This window comes from Penaeus chinensis, chromosome 39, assembly GCF_019202785.1.
Source record: "Penaeus chinensis breed Huanghai No. 1 chromosome 39, ASM1920278v2, whole genome shotgun sequence".
NCBI classification, from domain to species: Eukaryota; Metazoa; Arthropoda; class Malacostraca; order Decapoda; family Penaeidae; genus Penaeus; species Penaeus chinensis.
In genome coordinates, this window is record NC_061857.1 from 19,638,296 (window position 1) to 19,653,266 (window position 14,971).

The 14,971-nt window shown below is 36.0% G+C and overlaps 1 protein-coding gene across 15 annotated transcripts in view; it reads left to right on the plus strand.

The window, feature by feature from the left end:
• LOC125046924 (protein scribble homolog) overlaps positions 1–13,674 on the plus strand; it is a 98,289-nt gene extending 84,615 nt beyond the window's left edge. For 12 of the 15 annotated variants that reach the window (XM_047644932.1, XM_047644934.1, XM_047644942.1 and 9 more), the window contains 6 exons: positions 21–204; positions 2,611–2,782; positions 3,792–3,852; positions 6,885–6,949; positions 8,632–8,814; positions 11,999–13,674. In XM_047644932.1, coding sequence (XP_047500888.1) covers positions 21–204; positions 2,611–2,782; positions 3,792–3,852; positions 6,885–6,949; positions 8,632–8,814; positions 11,999–12,340 — 1,007 coding nt within the window. In that variant the 3' untranslated portion in view covers positions 12,341–13,674. Of the gene's footprint in view, positions 1–20; positions 205–2,610; positions 2,783–3,791; positions 3,853–6,884; positions 6,950–8,631; positions 8,815–11,998 lie in introns of those variants that run through there. The other 3 variants (XM_047644940.1, XM_047644947.1, XM_047644946.1) reach the window with 3 other exon arrangements.
• Positions 13,675–14,971: the final 1,297 nt, after the last annotated feature.

Consider the following 14,971-nt stretch of genomic DNA (forward strand, 5'->3'; position numbering starts at 1 on the left):
CACACTTATCATCCCACCAGATCGCCGTGTAGCAAGCATGACAGCCGACCAGCTGGCCAACCTCTCTCGCCTCGATGATGTAGAAGAAATGGCTGATGACTTGGCACACCAGTTTGGTGTCACCAGCGATTATGACCACCGAAAGTACAACGAACATGACATCCTTCAGGGACTCAAGGACGCTGGAGACGATAATGCTTTGAGGTAGTTTTTGTAGATGGTTGACTTCTGTAAGTCTTTGAAAAGATTGGGTGTGTTGAGGGTTGAGTTACTCGTAAAAGATTGAAAGGGAAATCATGAAAAATGTATGTTATATGCTTTCTTTAATGAATTAAGTGGGGAATAATCTTTTCATTAGGTAAATATAATACAGTATACCTGTTTACTTGCAAGTTATGTAGCTAATGACATGTTAAGTCTGCATACTTCACTGGGGAGAGAATTGGACTGCCTATATAAAGATTTGGTTGAGAAAAGGGGACCAAAAATGGTATTTTTCATTCCAGAGGTTCTATACTAATCAATTTCTGCACTCATGAGTATTTCATTGATTCTTTTATTTTATTAAAGTTCCAAATCTGGCAGAGCCCAACTTGTATTAAGTAAATTTCCAGTTACCTAGGAAGAATTGGGAAAGAAAATATATTAGGTTGTGTGTTTACAACCCGGGGCAGATTACAGAAAGTGAGATGAAGACTCAGTATATGGCTGTAAATGTGGATGGATGAGTGTGAAGACTTCCACTTAATAAGGACTGTATTCAAGCAGAGCAGTTGCATGTGCTGTATTTATTTATATAGATAGATGCAGTTACTTGGAAAGAGGTTGGAACAAAATAGTCAAAGCTCTTTACATGTTACAATTATTGGGGTGTAATAAATGCTGTTCATTTATATTAACCCCTTGGATGTGGGTACTTCATGGCAGTCACAAGGCCCAAAATATGGACATGAGGCTTATGTGAGCAGCCACTCTGCTGAGTGCTCAGCTTGTAGTCTGGGCGCAATGTTAACTTCTCTTTTTATGCATAAGCATTGTTAGCTTTTTTGCCTTTTTCCAATGTCTATATTTGCCATTCACTTTGCCTTATGCAGATGGCAATAGTAATGCTAACATTTTGACATTTGTTTCATTTTTAATTTTTTTTATGATGTTCAGTCATAGCTCAAGGACACTCCATTCCACACTTGTTTATTGATATATAATAATGCAAAGGCTCCTGTCTAATCACAAAATGAGTCTAATCATCCTCCAAGAGGATTGTGCACTTGTGGCGAGTCTTTCCCGTCAACTCTGGCCTGTAGCTGAAACCCTCACTATGGCAAGTTCATGTCACCCGGCAAATTTTTCCATAATGTCAGGTTTACATCATGCTAGCCTGATACACATGTCTGTAAGAATGTCCAGGAAGAATTACCAGTACAGTATGCTCACATTTTCTTTCTTAACCCAATGGCGCCGGGTATAGCAAATTAAAAAAAACTCTACGCTCTGGCGAACGGCGGCAGCGCGCCGACTCCAAGCGCGTGATATCGGTCCATCAAGCTGAATCATTGCCTCGGGGCGTTTTGGCGCGGCGCCGCTGCGGACAGCCGCACGCCGCACATCGTGCGTATTGTTATGACGGCGATAGCCGTGACCCGTCGCCATTGGGTTAACCCCTTCCCGATGGGTCACGCCGTGAGGCATCTAAACAAACTGCTCAATCTGTGGCATGTGGCTATACGCCGCGGCAGCGCACCAAAGCGCTACAAGCTGGTGATTCGGCTTGATGTACCAAACTCCTGCGCTCCTGACCTCCAGAGTGTAGTTTTTAAAAAAAAAAAAATCTTCACCCGTCATCAAGGGGTTAACCCATCACCGCCGTGTAACAGAAATCTATGAGCGTGATAAACTGTGGTGTTTTCTGGCAACAGCTAGATGTTGGGCACGGGAGTCTGCCACTTCAAGCGGAACTTCCTGCTCCATGCACTGTGGCATGTTGCTGCATGTACAAGTGTACCCAGCAGACCAAGCAGTTTGTTATGACGCCAGTTCACATGACCCATCTGGATTGGGTTAACCACATGCTGCTGGGGAAAATGCTGTGCTCATTTTTTATTTTATTGTGAAATGTCTCTGCTAGTGCTTGGCCACAAAGGAGTCATTTTGTAATTTTTATTAATGCTATGAATATCGTTGGTGTTATTTTTATTATAGACATTATAATTACTATAATGTTATAAACATTAGTAACAGCAAAATAAGATAACGTAAAATATTTTTGTAAATCAAGAAAGAGGGTGAACAGGTGAGACAGGTAGTACCAATTTGCTCATTGGTGACTTACTACAAGTGTAGCCATCTATGTGTAAAAACAATTTATAAAGTAAACTCACAGTGGGCATAGTATGTACGTACATCCCATGCCCATCGGCACTGGGTTAATGTTCTGAAGTTGAATGTAAATAGCAAAACCCTGACTGCTCAGTTCATAGTGGGTATTCTGGCCATAGGCTCCAATATGAACATTTTTAAAGGCAAACTCGGAAGTAAAATTAATGATGAAAATAGAATAATAATTTTTTTATATTTACAATGTGTAATGGTACTTATGTTTTTTGATTTCAGACCTAACAGTGAGATAGGAGTCATCAGGACAGCGAAAGCAGAGAGACGGGCCCAGGCCCGAGAGGGTCATCACAACAATGAAGAGGATCAGTTGTCTCCGGCCGACAAACGAAGAGCTGAGGCTGAAAAGAGAGCTGCATGGAGGCAGGCTCGACTCAAGAGCCTTGAAAATGTAAGGACTGATACCAAACTAATAATTCTCTGCCTGTTTTTGCTACCCTAAATAATCCTTAGAAGAAATTCAGCTACATAGTACAAATGTTTGATTTTATGGTTAGGTCATTCATATTAGACTTGATTTTAACCCACTCACAGCAGATGACATACTATCACATCACAGCTAAGTCATCAGTCAAGGGCTTTGTATGATCGAGCTACTTCATGTTGTGTGCACTAAATAGTCTTTTACTTGTTTTGCTCAACCATTAGTCATGGAGGAGAAACAGTCCTTCAAAAGTAAGATCAGTCTTTTTTAGCCTCAGTCTAAACAACCATTTATGCCACAGGCAAGAACATGGAGAGAGGGGTGGCTTAGTATGGTGCTGGGAAATCCAGTTGTGAATGGGTTATTAATGGATTGGTGAAAGGTACTTTAACCCATTGGATCTGGAAGCTTCATGGCAATCACATGGTGCAAAACAGGGCATTAGACTTGCGTGAACGGCTGTTCTGATGGGTGTTATTAAGATTTTGTTATTGAGTCATTTTGTTTATATATTTATTAATCATTATTTTTTTTTTTTTTTTTTTTTTGGGGGGGGGGGGGTAATATTCAATTTTATGTAGTACAACCTGCATGGCTGGTTGCAGTGGCCAGAAATAGGATTCTGAGCATAGAAATGGCACCCTCTCTGGAGCTGGTACTCTTTCAGTCATGGCTCATAGACACTACATTCCACACTAGTATATTTATGGAAGTATTGCAAAAGCCCCTTTTTAAATGCAATGAAGTTTGTGCACTTGTGGGGAATCTTTCACCCTGGCCTTCAGCCAAAATGCTCACAAGAGCAAGTTTGCATCACCCAGTCCACAGCCAAATTTTCCCTGATGGCATGCTCACATCCCCTGCCCCTTTTGCCAATTTTTTTCATGATCACATCATCTAGATTATAGGGGTTATTAGTAAGAAATCTTTCATCCAAGATTACTCTTTTTTTTTTTTGTTTCTTTTTTCCTTACAGGATGCATTGCAAGCTCAGTATGTAATTGAGAAATACAGTGAATTATCTGATACTGCAAATGGTGAGTAATTTTGATTTCTAATTATTTTATTCTGGAGAAGAAATATTAGCCATTGTAAGTATGTGATTGTTTGCCTTGAAGCACATCAGAAATTATATATATATATATATATATATATATATATATATATATATTTATTTATATATATATATATATATATATATATATATATATATATATATATATATGTGTGTATATATATATATATGTGTGTATATATATATATATATGTATGTATATATATATGTATGTGTATATATATATATATGTATGTATATATATATGTATGTATATATATATATGTATGTATATATATATATATATATATATATATATATATATGTATATATATGTATATATATATATATATATATATATATATATATATGTATGTATATATATATATATATATATATATATATATATATATATATATATATATATATATGTATGTATATATATATATATATATATATATATATATATATATATATATATATATATATATATATATATATATGTATGTATATATATATATATATATATATATATATATATATATATATATATATATGTATGTATATATATATATATATATATATATATATATATATATATATATATATATATGTATGTATGTATGTATATATATATATATATATATATATATATATATATATATATATATATATATATATACACATATTTTATATATGTATATGTATGTATATGTGTATATATATGTATATATATGTATATGTGTGTGTGTGTGTGTGCGTGTGTGCGTGGATATATGTATTTATATTCTTATTTATTTATTAGTCTTTTTATTCAATTATTTATTTATCTATTTATGAAATGCAATGTGTAATTATTTATATATAATGTTGTTCAACTTACTAGGATTGTAAGTAAAGGGGATTTGCCACAGAGAACCTGCGATAAGGCTGTGTGCTAGAAGGCAACTTGAGGAAGGGAGCAAGTGAGGCAATCCCAGAACCCCTTGAAGCTGAGCCTTGTGTGCCTCCAGTGTCATAGTAGAATTGTTCAGTGTTTGTTTACATTTTCACAGACCCTGTTACTGACCTGTGGCCTGAGCCACCTCCAAGCTGGCTTGAGACAGACCTGGGCCCACTGTCCACCAACATATGCTATACATACCAAGTACCTGTATTGCAGTAGACTTCTTTTTGACTTAAATATATCCAAACACACAAAAAATATGTATGATCTCTTCTAATTGGAATGTGATGACATGAATTCACTGATTTAAACAGTCCAATGAAAATCTGTAAGATATGCCCTTTGGGATGATAGATCTGCCTTGTGTTGTTATTGGACATGTGAAAATAACTTAGGTAAAGGTGATTAAAGTAATGCTTGGGCTAATTTGCCTGATATGTTTATGAAAATACAAATGAGATATACTTTTTTATCTAAAGATTTCATGATGTTGAATATTAAACTTGCATAAACCAACAAATAATTTTAAAACTAGTTGAATCTAAAAATTTGGTCAGTAGATAAGTCAAATATAAACACATTTGCCATCTCACTGATAATTACACTTAGCTCTGCATGTTGTTTTATGACATAAAGCAAATGTAGACCTTACTTTTTGCATTCATTGACACTGTGATCATTATTAGAAAGTGGAATGACCTTGAGTATAATGTAGATTTATTTGTCTGCTTGTTACATTTTTTGACATGGAAAAGCACAGGATTTTTATTGTTTTGGAGAGAAGATCTGGTACAGAGTACTTTATCAAGTCCGGCTTGAGGCAGTTAAGAGTTTGCCATACAGTTCACTGTATGGCAAATCCTGAGATGTCTAGAGATGTATTTCTTAGAAAATTCCTAGTTGCCTCCTAGCATTCAAGTCCGAATGAGTGGTGGATTTATTTGCATATTTGTATGGACAGTGCAATAGAAACTTGAGGTTGGAGAGGGAACATCGAGAAATGCTTATGTGTAAAAGGAAAGGAAGTAGTAAGAAAAGAACTGAATGGTCACAGTGAATGTTTGATTGTAAAATATGAAAAAAAAAAAGATTTTTGTGTTTGCCAAAGAATATGATTTCACAGGATATTCAGGGACTGAGCCAAGATTTGAAATGGATTTGGTAATATTAACCCAGTGCCGCTGGGGAAAATGAATCAAAAATGGGGGAAATGCTGTGCTGATTTTACTATATTTTTTTGTGAAATGTCTCTGCACATAGATGGCTCTGCTTGTGCTTAGTCACAAAGAAGTCAATTAGTAGACCTTATGACCTTATGTGATTTGAATTGGTGGGAAAAACGTATTTTTTACTAGTGCTATGAATATCGATGGTGTTATTTTTATTATAAACATTATAATTATTATAATGTTTTAAACATTAGTAACAGCAAAATAAGGTAATGTAAAATGTTTTCGTAAATCAAAGAAAAGGGTAAATGGGGGAGACAGGCAGTACTCTTAATTGGCTCATTGTTGACTTTGTACAAGTGCAGCCATCTATGTGTGAAAACAATCAAACAAGTAACTCACAGTGGGCATAGCACGTACGTACACGTCATGCCTGTCGGCATTGGGTTAAGAGCAAATAGGTATTGGGGTTTTTACATGTCTTGATTACTGTAGTTTTGAAGTACTTATGTAGATATTTTCGAGGTTTATGTCATCTATATGTGTGGGAAACTGATCTAATATAATTTTTTGTTCAAGGAAAGAGGAAATCTAAGATATGAAGGTGTCTGGTTTACTATCTCAATTTAGTAGTTGAGAAAAAAAAATACTTAACTTTTCTTTCAAAGTGACTTGTGTTTACCTTACACATTTCCTAGTGTTCTGTTCTTTTATGTGAGGGTCAATGTCTTGTTTCCTGTGGCTCCATAGGTTTTTGTTTCTTTCATTCTTTGTGTACTGTTTTCTTTTTTTTATTCTCATTTATTTACACGTTTTTATGTTCTTTGTATTTTAATGTTTTCCTGTAGTCAGGCCTTCTTGTTGACCTCTGAATGTCTTTGTGTGTCTGCCCTATTCCAGATAACACTAATAATGACAACTCAATTAATAACTTCAACAACACGGACCAAGAGAATAACATGCCCGTAAGTAGTGTGTTGCATCCATGTCAGTTTCCCCCATAACACTTGTGCCCTCCCCTCCCCTTAGTCAGTGGCCATAGCTTTGTAGATGCTTCATACATTGGCCAGTGAGATACAGAGTAGTTGTCCTTGTCTTGTCATGCCTGGCCAGAGGTTATGAATTGTAGAAGAGGCTGTTTATTGGCTAGAATTATGGTTTACTCTCAGCCAACAGCTTTTATTAATAAGGAAGGGAAGCATGACCTCAAGTAACTGTATGTCAAGTGTCTGTATGGTTGTTATTTGTGATTGTAATTGTTATTCATGTTTTGGATTGCCTGAGAGATACTGATAAGTAAGAAATGTAAGAGATTTCTTGAAGTTGAAATAGATACTGGTAACGATTGATAGTTTTTTGTCACACAGGAGACACTGGTGTCTGTGTAGTGTGCTGTGAATGCATGCAGTTTTGTTGTGTGTTGATGTACTACTGGTTGCAGCATGAGTTTAACATCTGAGAATTGACAGCTTTAGTGACATCTGATTTAGAGACAAGAAAGTGTGAAAGTATTGATTGATTGTAAATGATTGATTTTGACACACACACACACACACACACACACACACACACACACACACACACACACACACACACACACACACACACACACACACACACACACACACTCACACTCACACTCACACTCACACTCACACTCACACACTCACACACTCACTCACTCACTCACTCACTCACTCACTCACTCACTCACTCACTCACTCACTCACTCACTCTCTTTCTTTCTTTTTCTTTCTCTTTTTCTTTCTCTTTTTCTTTTTCTTTCTCTCTCTCTCTCTCTCTCTCTCTCTCTCTCTCTCTCTCTCTCTCTCTCTCTCTCTCTCTCTCTCTCTCTCTCTCTCTCTCTCTCTCTCTCTCTCTCTCCCTCTCCCTCTCCCTCTCCCTCTCCCTCTCTCTCTCCCTCTCTCCCTCTCTCCCTCTCTCCCTCTCTCCCTCTCTCCCTCTCCCCCTCTCCCCCTCTCCTCCTCTCCCTCTCCCTCTCCCTCTCCCTCCCTCCCTCCCTCCCTCCCTCCCTCCCTCCCTCCCTCCTTCCTTCCTTCCTTCCTTCCCTCCCCCCTCCCTCCCCCCTCTCTCTCCCTCTCCTTCTCCCTCTCCCTCTCCCTCTCCCTCTCCCTCTCCCTCTCCCTCTCCCTCTCCCTCTCCCTCTCCCTCCCTCCCTCCCTCCCTCCCTCCCTCCCTCCCTCCCTCCCCCCTCTCTCTCCCTTTTATACATATACATTAAATAAACAAAGACAAAAATAGAGAGAATGAGGGCAAGAGAATGAAAGTGAGGCAAAGAGAATGATAGATTGTGAGAATATGAGGGATATAAGGCATGATTGACTGACTAGAGGAGCAGTGATAGTATGAGGTCAAGTTCATTCATAAAAATGTAAGTAAGGTTTTCTTCAGCTAGCCTGTTTTATATGCTAGTTTTGTAATTATGTATTATAAGTATGAACATCAGTAGTAATGTTTGATATAATTTTGTAAAGTAGTTGTATGTATTATTTATTTATGTAGCTGTAATTGTTCAGTTAGTTTTGTTTGACAATTCAGTTAAGTATTTTCTGTTTTAAAACTTAACTGTTTGCAAGAGTTGGTCTTTGGTGCTGTAGTTTTGCTCAGCTGTATTGCCTTGGACCAGAGTGTGGGTCGCAAGTGGTCCAAACTGATAGTGGTCACCAAGCCAAGTGAGAAGACCATAGCTGAGAGAGACCGCGTCGTGTCTGAGAAAGTTTCGCGCAAGACTGTACCCATTGTGGACCCCGACACTGGGATTGTGAGCGTGCAGACCACGGAGACCGTTGAGCGCATCATAGAGCGTGAGGTGACCTTCACACATCGGTGATAGTTGAAGCTCAGTGTAGGGCTAAGGGGAGAGAGAGTTCTTAGGAGCTAGGACTGGATGCACCTCGTCAAGGCCTGCCAACTGAAGGTCATAGTGTTCTGACAGTATGAGCTTCTTAGACCTTGATTGTTAGTGCCCTAAATGCCTAGTCACCTGAGTGAGGCAGCTGGAGATGGTAGTCATTATCCAGCTTAGATGCTGTTGGCAAAGATCATAGCAAAAGTAGGCTAATAATGTTAGCATCAGCAGCTGACCCTCTGAAACCTTTTCCTCTGCTCATTGATGAAAGTAGTTGTACAAGTCTAAAATTGCTTGTGGATTAAATCTTTTCCCCAGATTTTCTTGTAGTTCTCAAAGTAATGCAGTTAGTAACTCCCTTTCCCTCTTTGTGAAACAGTTACTTCAGACACTTGTATTTAAGTAAAATTCAAAGAGCAGATGGCAAAGGCCTCTCCAACTAGCCCTTAGAACTGAGATTGCGTGCTTGGGAATGATTATTTAAAGGCATATTGTAGCCCCACTCTTTTTTATACATCTTCTTAAGCCTGCGTCCAGTTGCCAAGTTGTTGTTTTTTTTTTTCACCTGGTAGCAAGATTAGAAGCAGCTGTTCCTCTTCCACCTGCAACTGTAGACTGTGATGAAGGCTGGATAACCACATCACCCTCAGTAGCTGCTTGCCAGCACCCTTCAACTGTGGCACCAACAGATCTTACAGTATATGTATATAAAGGTCCCAAGAGTTCTATGTGATAGTACCTTGGTCAGGTGCATTTGCCACAGATCTGTCGGCTGCTGCCACGTAACATCTGTGTTCTGGCCGCTGCACTCTCCTCTAAATCACAGACTCTGGAACATAAACCTCGTCAGCTGCTATTCTGCCAATCCACCACCAGCACTCCAGCAAGCTGAGCCAGTGTCTTGGCTCTTTGCCCCATTGGGATGTTGGCGGGGATGCTTGTTGGGGCGGTCTGCAATTTTTAAAAATCTCACTTCAGTTGATAAACTGAGCCATGAATTGTCTCTTCAGAATCTTAAATTGTTTTGATTAAAATACATGCAACAGGAATGATAACTTGGACTGTTAATGAAACTGGGTTATGCATTGAATAAGATGAGAATCTGGTAAACTATCGGATTAAAATGAGTTTCTCCAATGACCTGTATAATGTAGGCTGCATCATTTACATAACCACATGTGCATGTGTACATTTTCTGAGTCACACAACATATTGGTGTAATGTATAGCAGAACAACTTTTAATATGAAGGGAAGGCAGAACAACATATTTTAGATCAGATACTGAAGTGACAATATTCGTCAGCCAGCAGTTTCAGTTTTTTCACAACTGATGTAATCCCACCATTGCTATGTATATGCACATGAGATTTACACTAACAAATCCTTATTTGCCTTCTTTTTTTCTGTATTTTGTCTTTGTTAAAGTAGCCTGTACTTTTACTAAATTTTATCATAATGTAGTGCAATCTTGATTACTCAGAAACCTATCTCCTCTATTTCTTGCTGGTTAAGACACTTTGCCTATGTATTTTTGCCTTTGAATCACAATGTATTTTCTGTGTATTATACTGCAGTTTAATTAGATCTTTTCACCCTGTTTCTGTCTGCACTTCTGTGTGAGTGATATTTCTTTTTCAGGTTTCTCTGTAATGCCACTATTCTGTAATGTACAGTCACTGCATTTGGCTCTTTTTTATTGTTTTTTTCTGGGTTTTATCTTGAACTTTCAAGGATGTTTTATTTTATGATTTGTCTTACCTTTCACAAATTCCAAAACTTTTGAGTATGATAAGGTTTTCATTATTTACTTGTTTATTTATTTCTGCTATATTCACCTTCAAGATTTCTTGTCAGACCCTTAGTTTTCCCTTTCTTTTGTGTTTTAAAAATATATTGTTAAATTTATTGTTTGATAGTAAAAGCTAATGCTGATGAGTTTAACAGTAATTAAAGTAATTTTGTTTTTCTTTAGTATTATAATGAAAATCAAAATCTTTTGAGAAATAGTTACCTGTTATTTTTTCTCTGATTTAACCATTTATCATAATAGCAACACATGGAATAAACCAAAATTTTCAAAATAGTAACCCAAGCAAGATGCAATGAATACTCAAGAAAAAGTCATATGGAATGAAAAAAAAAAAATGCAGATATTTATTCATTTCTAAGTTACAGCATTAACAAATAGTTTTTCACTGCTGATTTATTTACATTTAAAGCATTAGTTCAGGGAAAGGCCTATTACATGAACTGTTCAACAGATTTATTCCATAGACATTGCCCGTTTTTTTTTATTGCAAGTATTTTCTGATTTTGTACATTATATTTTCTGTTTGCTAGTTTTTTTTTTATTTTTAAAAATATTTTGATGTAATGTTGCTATGCTGTCTAACCTACTGGTTCCTAGAAATGTATATGTATCTGTAGTTCATGTTATAATATAAAGGTATTAAATAGTTCTGTATATCGTTTATGCAAGAAATGGCTCAAGAACAGATCATAAACTAGATCTGATTGTTTGGCTTTTTGAAGTATGTTCATGAATATGTATTTTTTTGTATAATTGAAGGACTGTATTTAGTAACTGGTATTTCATAAAACCGTTAGTTTTTTTACTTGTTTTGCATGTTTGTAATTACTTAGAGTGTATTGTTATTTTCATGTGAATAAATGCAGAGCGTAACTAATTAATAGTTTAGAAATAGATTAGATTAATATCTTCTGAGCTTGTAGTTGTCATTTTTCTTGCTTAAAACAATAAAATAAGCTGCTTATTTAGAACCAATGCTCTGACTAAAAGGTTTGGAAATCAGTAATCAAGCTGTAGATTTTACGCATTAGTTTTCATAATTGTAGTACCCTTGGCTTAGTGTTAAAATAACATAATTACAGATGAAGTATCGAGAAGATATTCTAATAGATATTGGGTGCTTAGAATTTTATTTTATTTTTCCTTGTTATGCATTGTATTTATTGCTCAGTGATCACATATTCTGTTTGTAAATGTTGTAAGGAAAAAGGGGAAAGAAAAGAATTGCTTTTAATTTTGTGTTTATTATATCTTGTCTTAGATGGGAAGCACCTAGTGCTCTTACAACATTGTACTTATTGTGATACTAACACATTCCTCATATGTTCTTCCAGGTGGAGACTTGTCGGGAGACCTTAATGACTCTTTCTCTGACTGACTGCGAAAATGCAAATGCTAATTCGGACGAGATAATGAAAGCAGCAACAAAAGTGAATGATGGGGGAGAGGAAGCACATGAGATTGAAGGACAGAGAGCTAGTGATAACCAGGACAGCCACAGAAAAAAGGTGAAAGCCAACGAGTCCCTGGATGATGGTGTAGATTCTGCTGGAAACTCGACCGATGACCAGCTTGCTACCAATGGGGCTACCATGTCAACGGATGACTCAGACCATGATGTTTCCACGCCTCTACCTCAGACAACTCCAGATGAAAATGCAAATAGTAAATATTAAAGGGGTATTTCCATTCATGTTCAGTCTGTGTCTTAATATAAAAAGAGAAAAGAAAAAATTATACTCCAGTTGTGATTTGATTATAATATCTATATATATATATTTAAAAAATGCTAACAATCTTCGAAGGACTTAATCCTGCAACTCTTGGGATGTCATTAAACTATGGTGATCTAAAACTTCAAGCAGTAGAATGTGAATGTTATGTGGAACTGCGACATGGTCAGTGATTGTGTGCTTGAAGGAGTATACATATCATAGCTTTTTTCTGTGTGGTCCGGTTGGAAAATGGTTCCTGAGCGTGAAAATTTACTGTAACAGTCACATTTCATGCAGAAATGAAAGAGGGTTATTAGGCACTGATCATGAATTATTTGGGGCACATTTTTTATCCATTTTTTAAAATACTTTGTGACTCATTGTCATTTTTAAAAAGGGTTGCCAAATGATTTTGAAATGATTTATGTAACATTAGCTTTAACTACTATGACCTGGCATTTATCACATGATCATTGAATATGAAGGGGGAAAAGGGGAAATATAATTGCCTTAAAATCAGTTACCACTTGATTCAGCGTATATGAGAGATATCTGTTTAAAGCATTTTAACGGATGGATTATTCATGCATTTATGATTGGTAATGATTAAACAGGCATGAGTTGTTGTTGTTTTACATCAGATCTTTAAGGAAAGTTTGCAAAGCTTTAGCCTGTAGCTCTAAAGCATTGTCAAGCAGCTTTACTGTTCAGTGAATGTTGATGCAAGCTATAAGAAAATTGTTTCCATATTGTGGATATACAATCAATAGTTTATATTCTGATTGTCGGAGTTCATGTGTGAGTGCAGGTGTAAATATTGAATGAGACAATTATAACATAGTTATTAAGAGTTCTTAAGATGTTTTGTAAGGATTTTATATTGACCAATATCATGTGAACATCCAGAGTCTGTCGTGTAGTTTGTACCGGGAAATATGAGTGAGCCAATTTTAATCAGTTATGGTTATTTCACTTCTAATTTTAAGAAGATTTTGTTTTTAGATCAACCTGTTAATTGTTTAGATTGTAATTATGGAATTGTAAAGTTGTCATTTTGGACTATCACAGTCGCAGTGTTTTAGGTTACCTAGTAAAGAGCCCATAGTGTAATTTTTCTATAACATGTCGGGTCCACTGGCGATCCCAGAGAACTTGTAAAAAGAATTATACTGCCTCTGTGATTGATCAAAGTGTCCTCCTTTCTGTGCAGCTTTTTCCTAGCACTGAGCAAGCTATGTTCATACATATGATGATAATCTTTTGTAAATAAAGAGTTATACCAGATAAGTCATGAATTTTTGTTTTCTTTGATACTTATCACATTTTACCTGAGAAGTGATGATTGTATTAACCCATTTGGCATGGATGGCAAGAATACATGCCATGCCCAATGTATTTATTGTATTTACACATAATGGCTCTACAAGTGCTTAATCACCAAGGAGTCAGTTATTACTCCTACCTATCTCACCTGTTTACCCTTTTCTTTGACTTTTGAAAAGAGTCTTGTATTATTTCATTGTCTTAAATGTTACCAAGATTTAAATAATTTAATAATCATAACATCAATAACAGTAATAACAGTACCAATATCAATTGTATTAACAAGAAAAACACATTTTCCTGAAAATTGAAGGAATGGGGAAATCAGGATCGCACTAGGCCTTACTGATAGACTTCTTGCTGAGCACATGTGGAGCCATCTGTATGTAACAAAATTTACAAAAACTACAGGGAACAGAACGTAAATCTGTGTTAGTTGGGTTAACTTACTTATGAGCTAATCATATAAAAGTGATATAAAAAATATTTCCATGTCCTGCCTTGTATAGCTTTTTTTATTTTTTCTGCAACTTAACAAGCATTCCAGGCTAAAATAGTTTAAATACCTAAGTTTTATATCACTTGACTAAGAGATTTATTTTCAAAAGCAAGGACTGGTATATAATAGGGAACTTTTACCTTCATCCTAATTTTTTCTTCAGATGCTTCCCCTTTTGTGCTGGTAAAATCCCTGTAACAAAGGAGACCATAGGATTGCAATTAAGCAAGTTTCTCCATATAATAACTATTTTGGTGATGCAAGTTAAATTACAATTATATGTCCATCTGCCAACTGTTTGAACAATTTATTCTCAAAATAATCTCATTATACTTAGTAATGTACACAGGTTTCCTAAATAAATGCCAAAATGATAAACCAAGCTAAATGAGTTACCACAAATGCAGCACACATAAGTGGAACCAAGCATAGGAGAAGAGAATGGCATTGTAAACGAATAATAGTATTCTATACAAAGAACTGAAAGTTTGTAAGATTAAAAATTGTGACCATAACTGATGACTGAATATTGTGAGAATGCACTAAAAGAGAAGCTACATTAGTAGAAATGCATCACAAATACACACAAACCAAATTCATTGTATTATAAATTATGCATAATAAAGTTAATGGATTGAAAGCTATTACATAGATTTGACTTTGGATTAGAAACTACAAATAACTGTCAATAATACCATGAATTGTAAAATGGAGCAAGTGAATGGAAGTGGCATAATGGAGTTCTCGTACTACAGCAGCTAGAGTCCTTC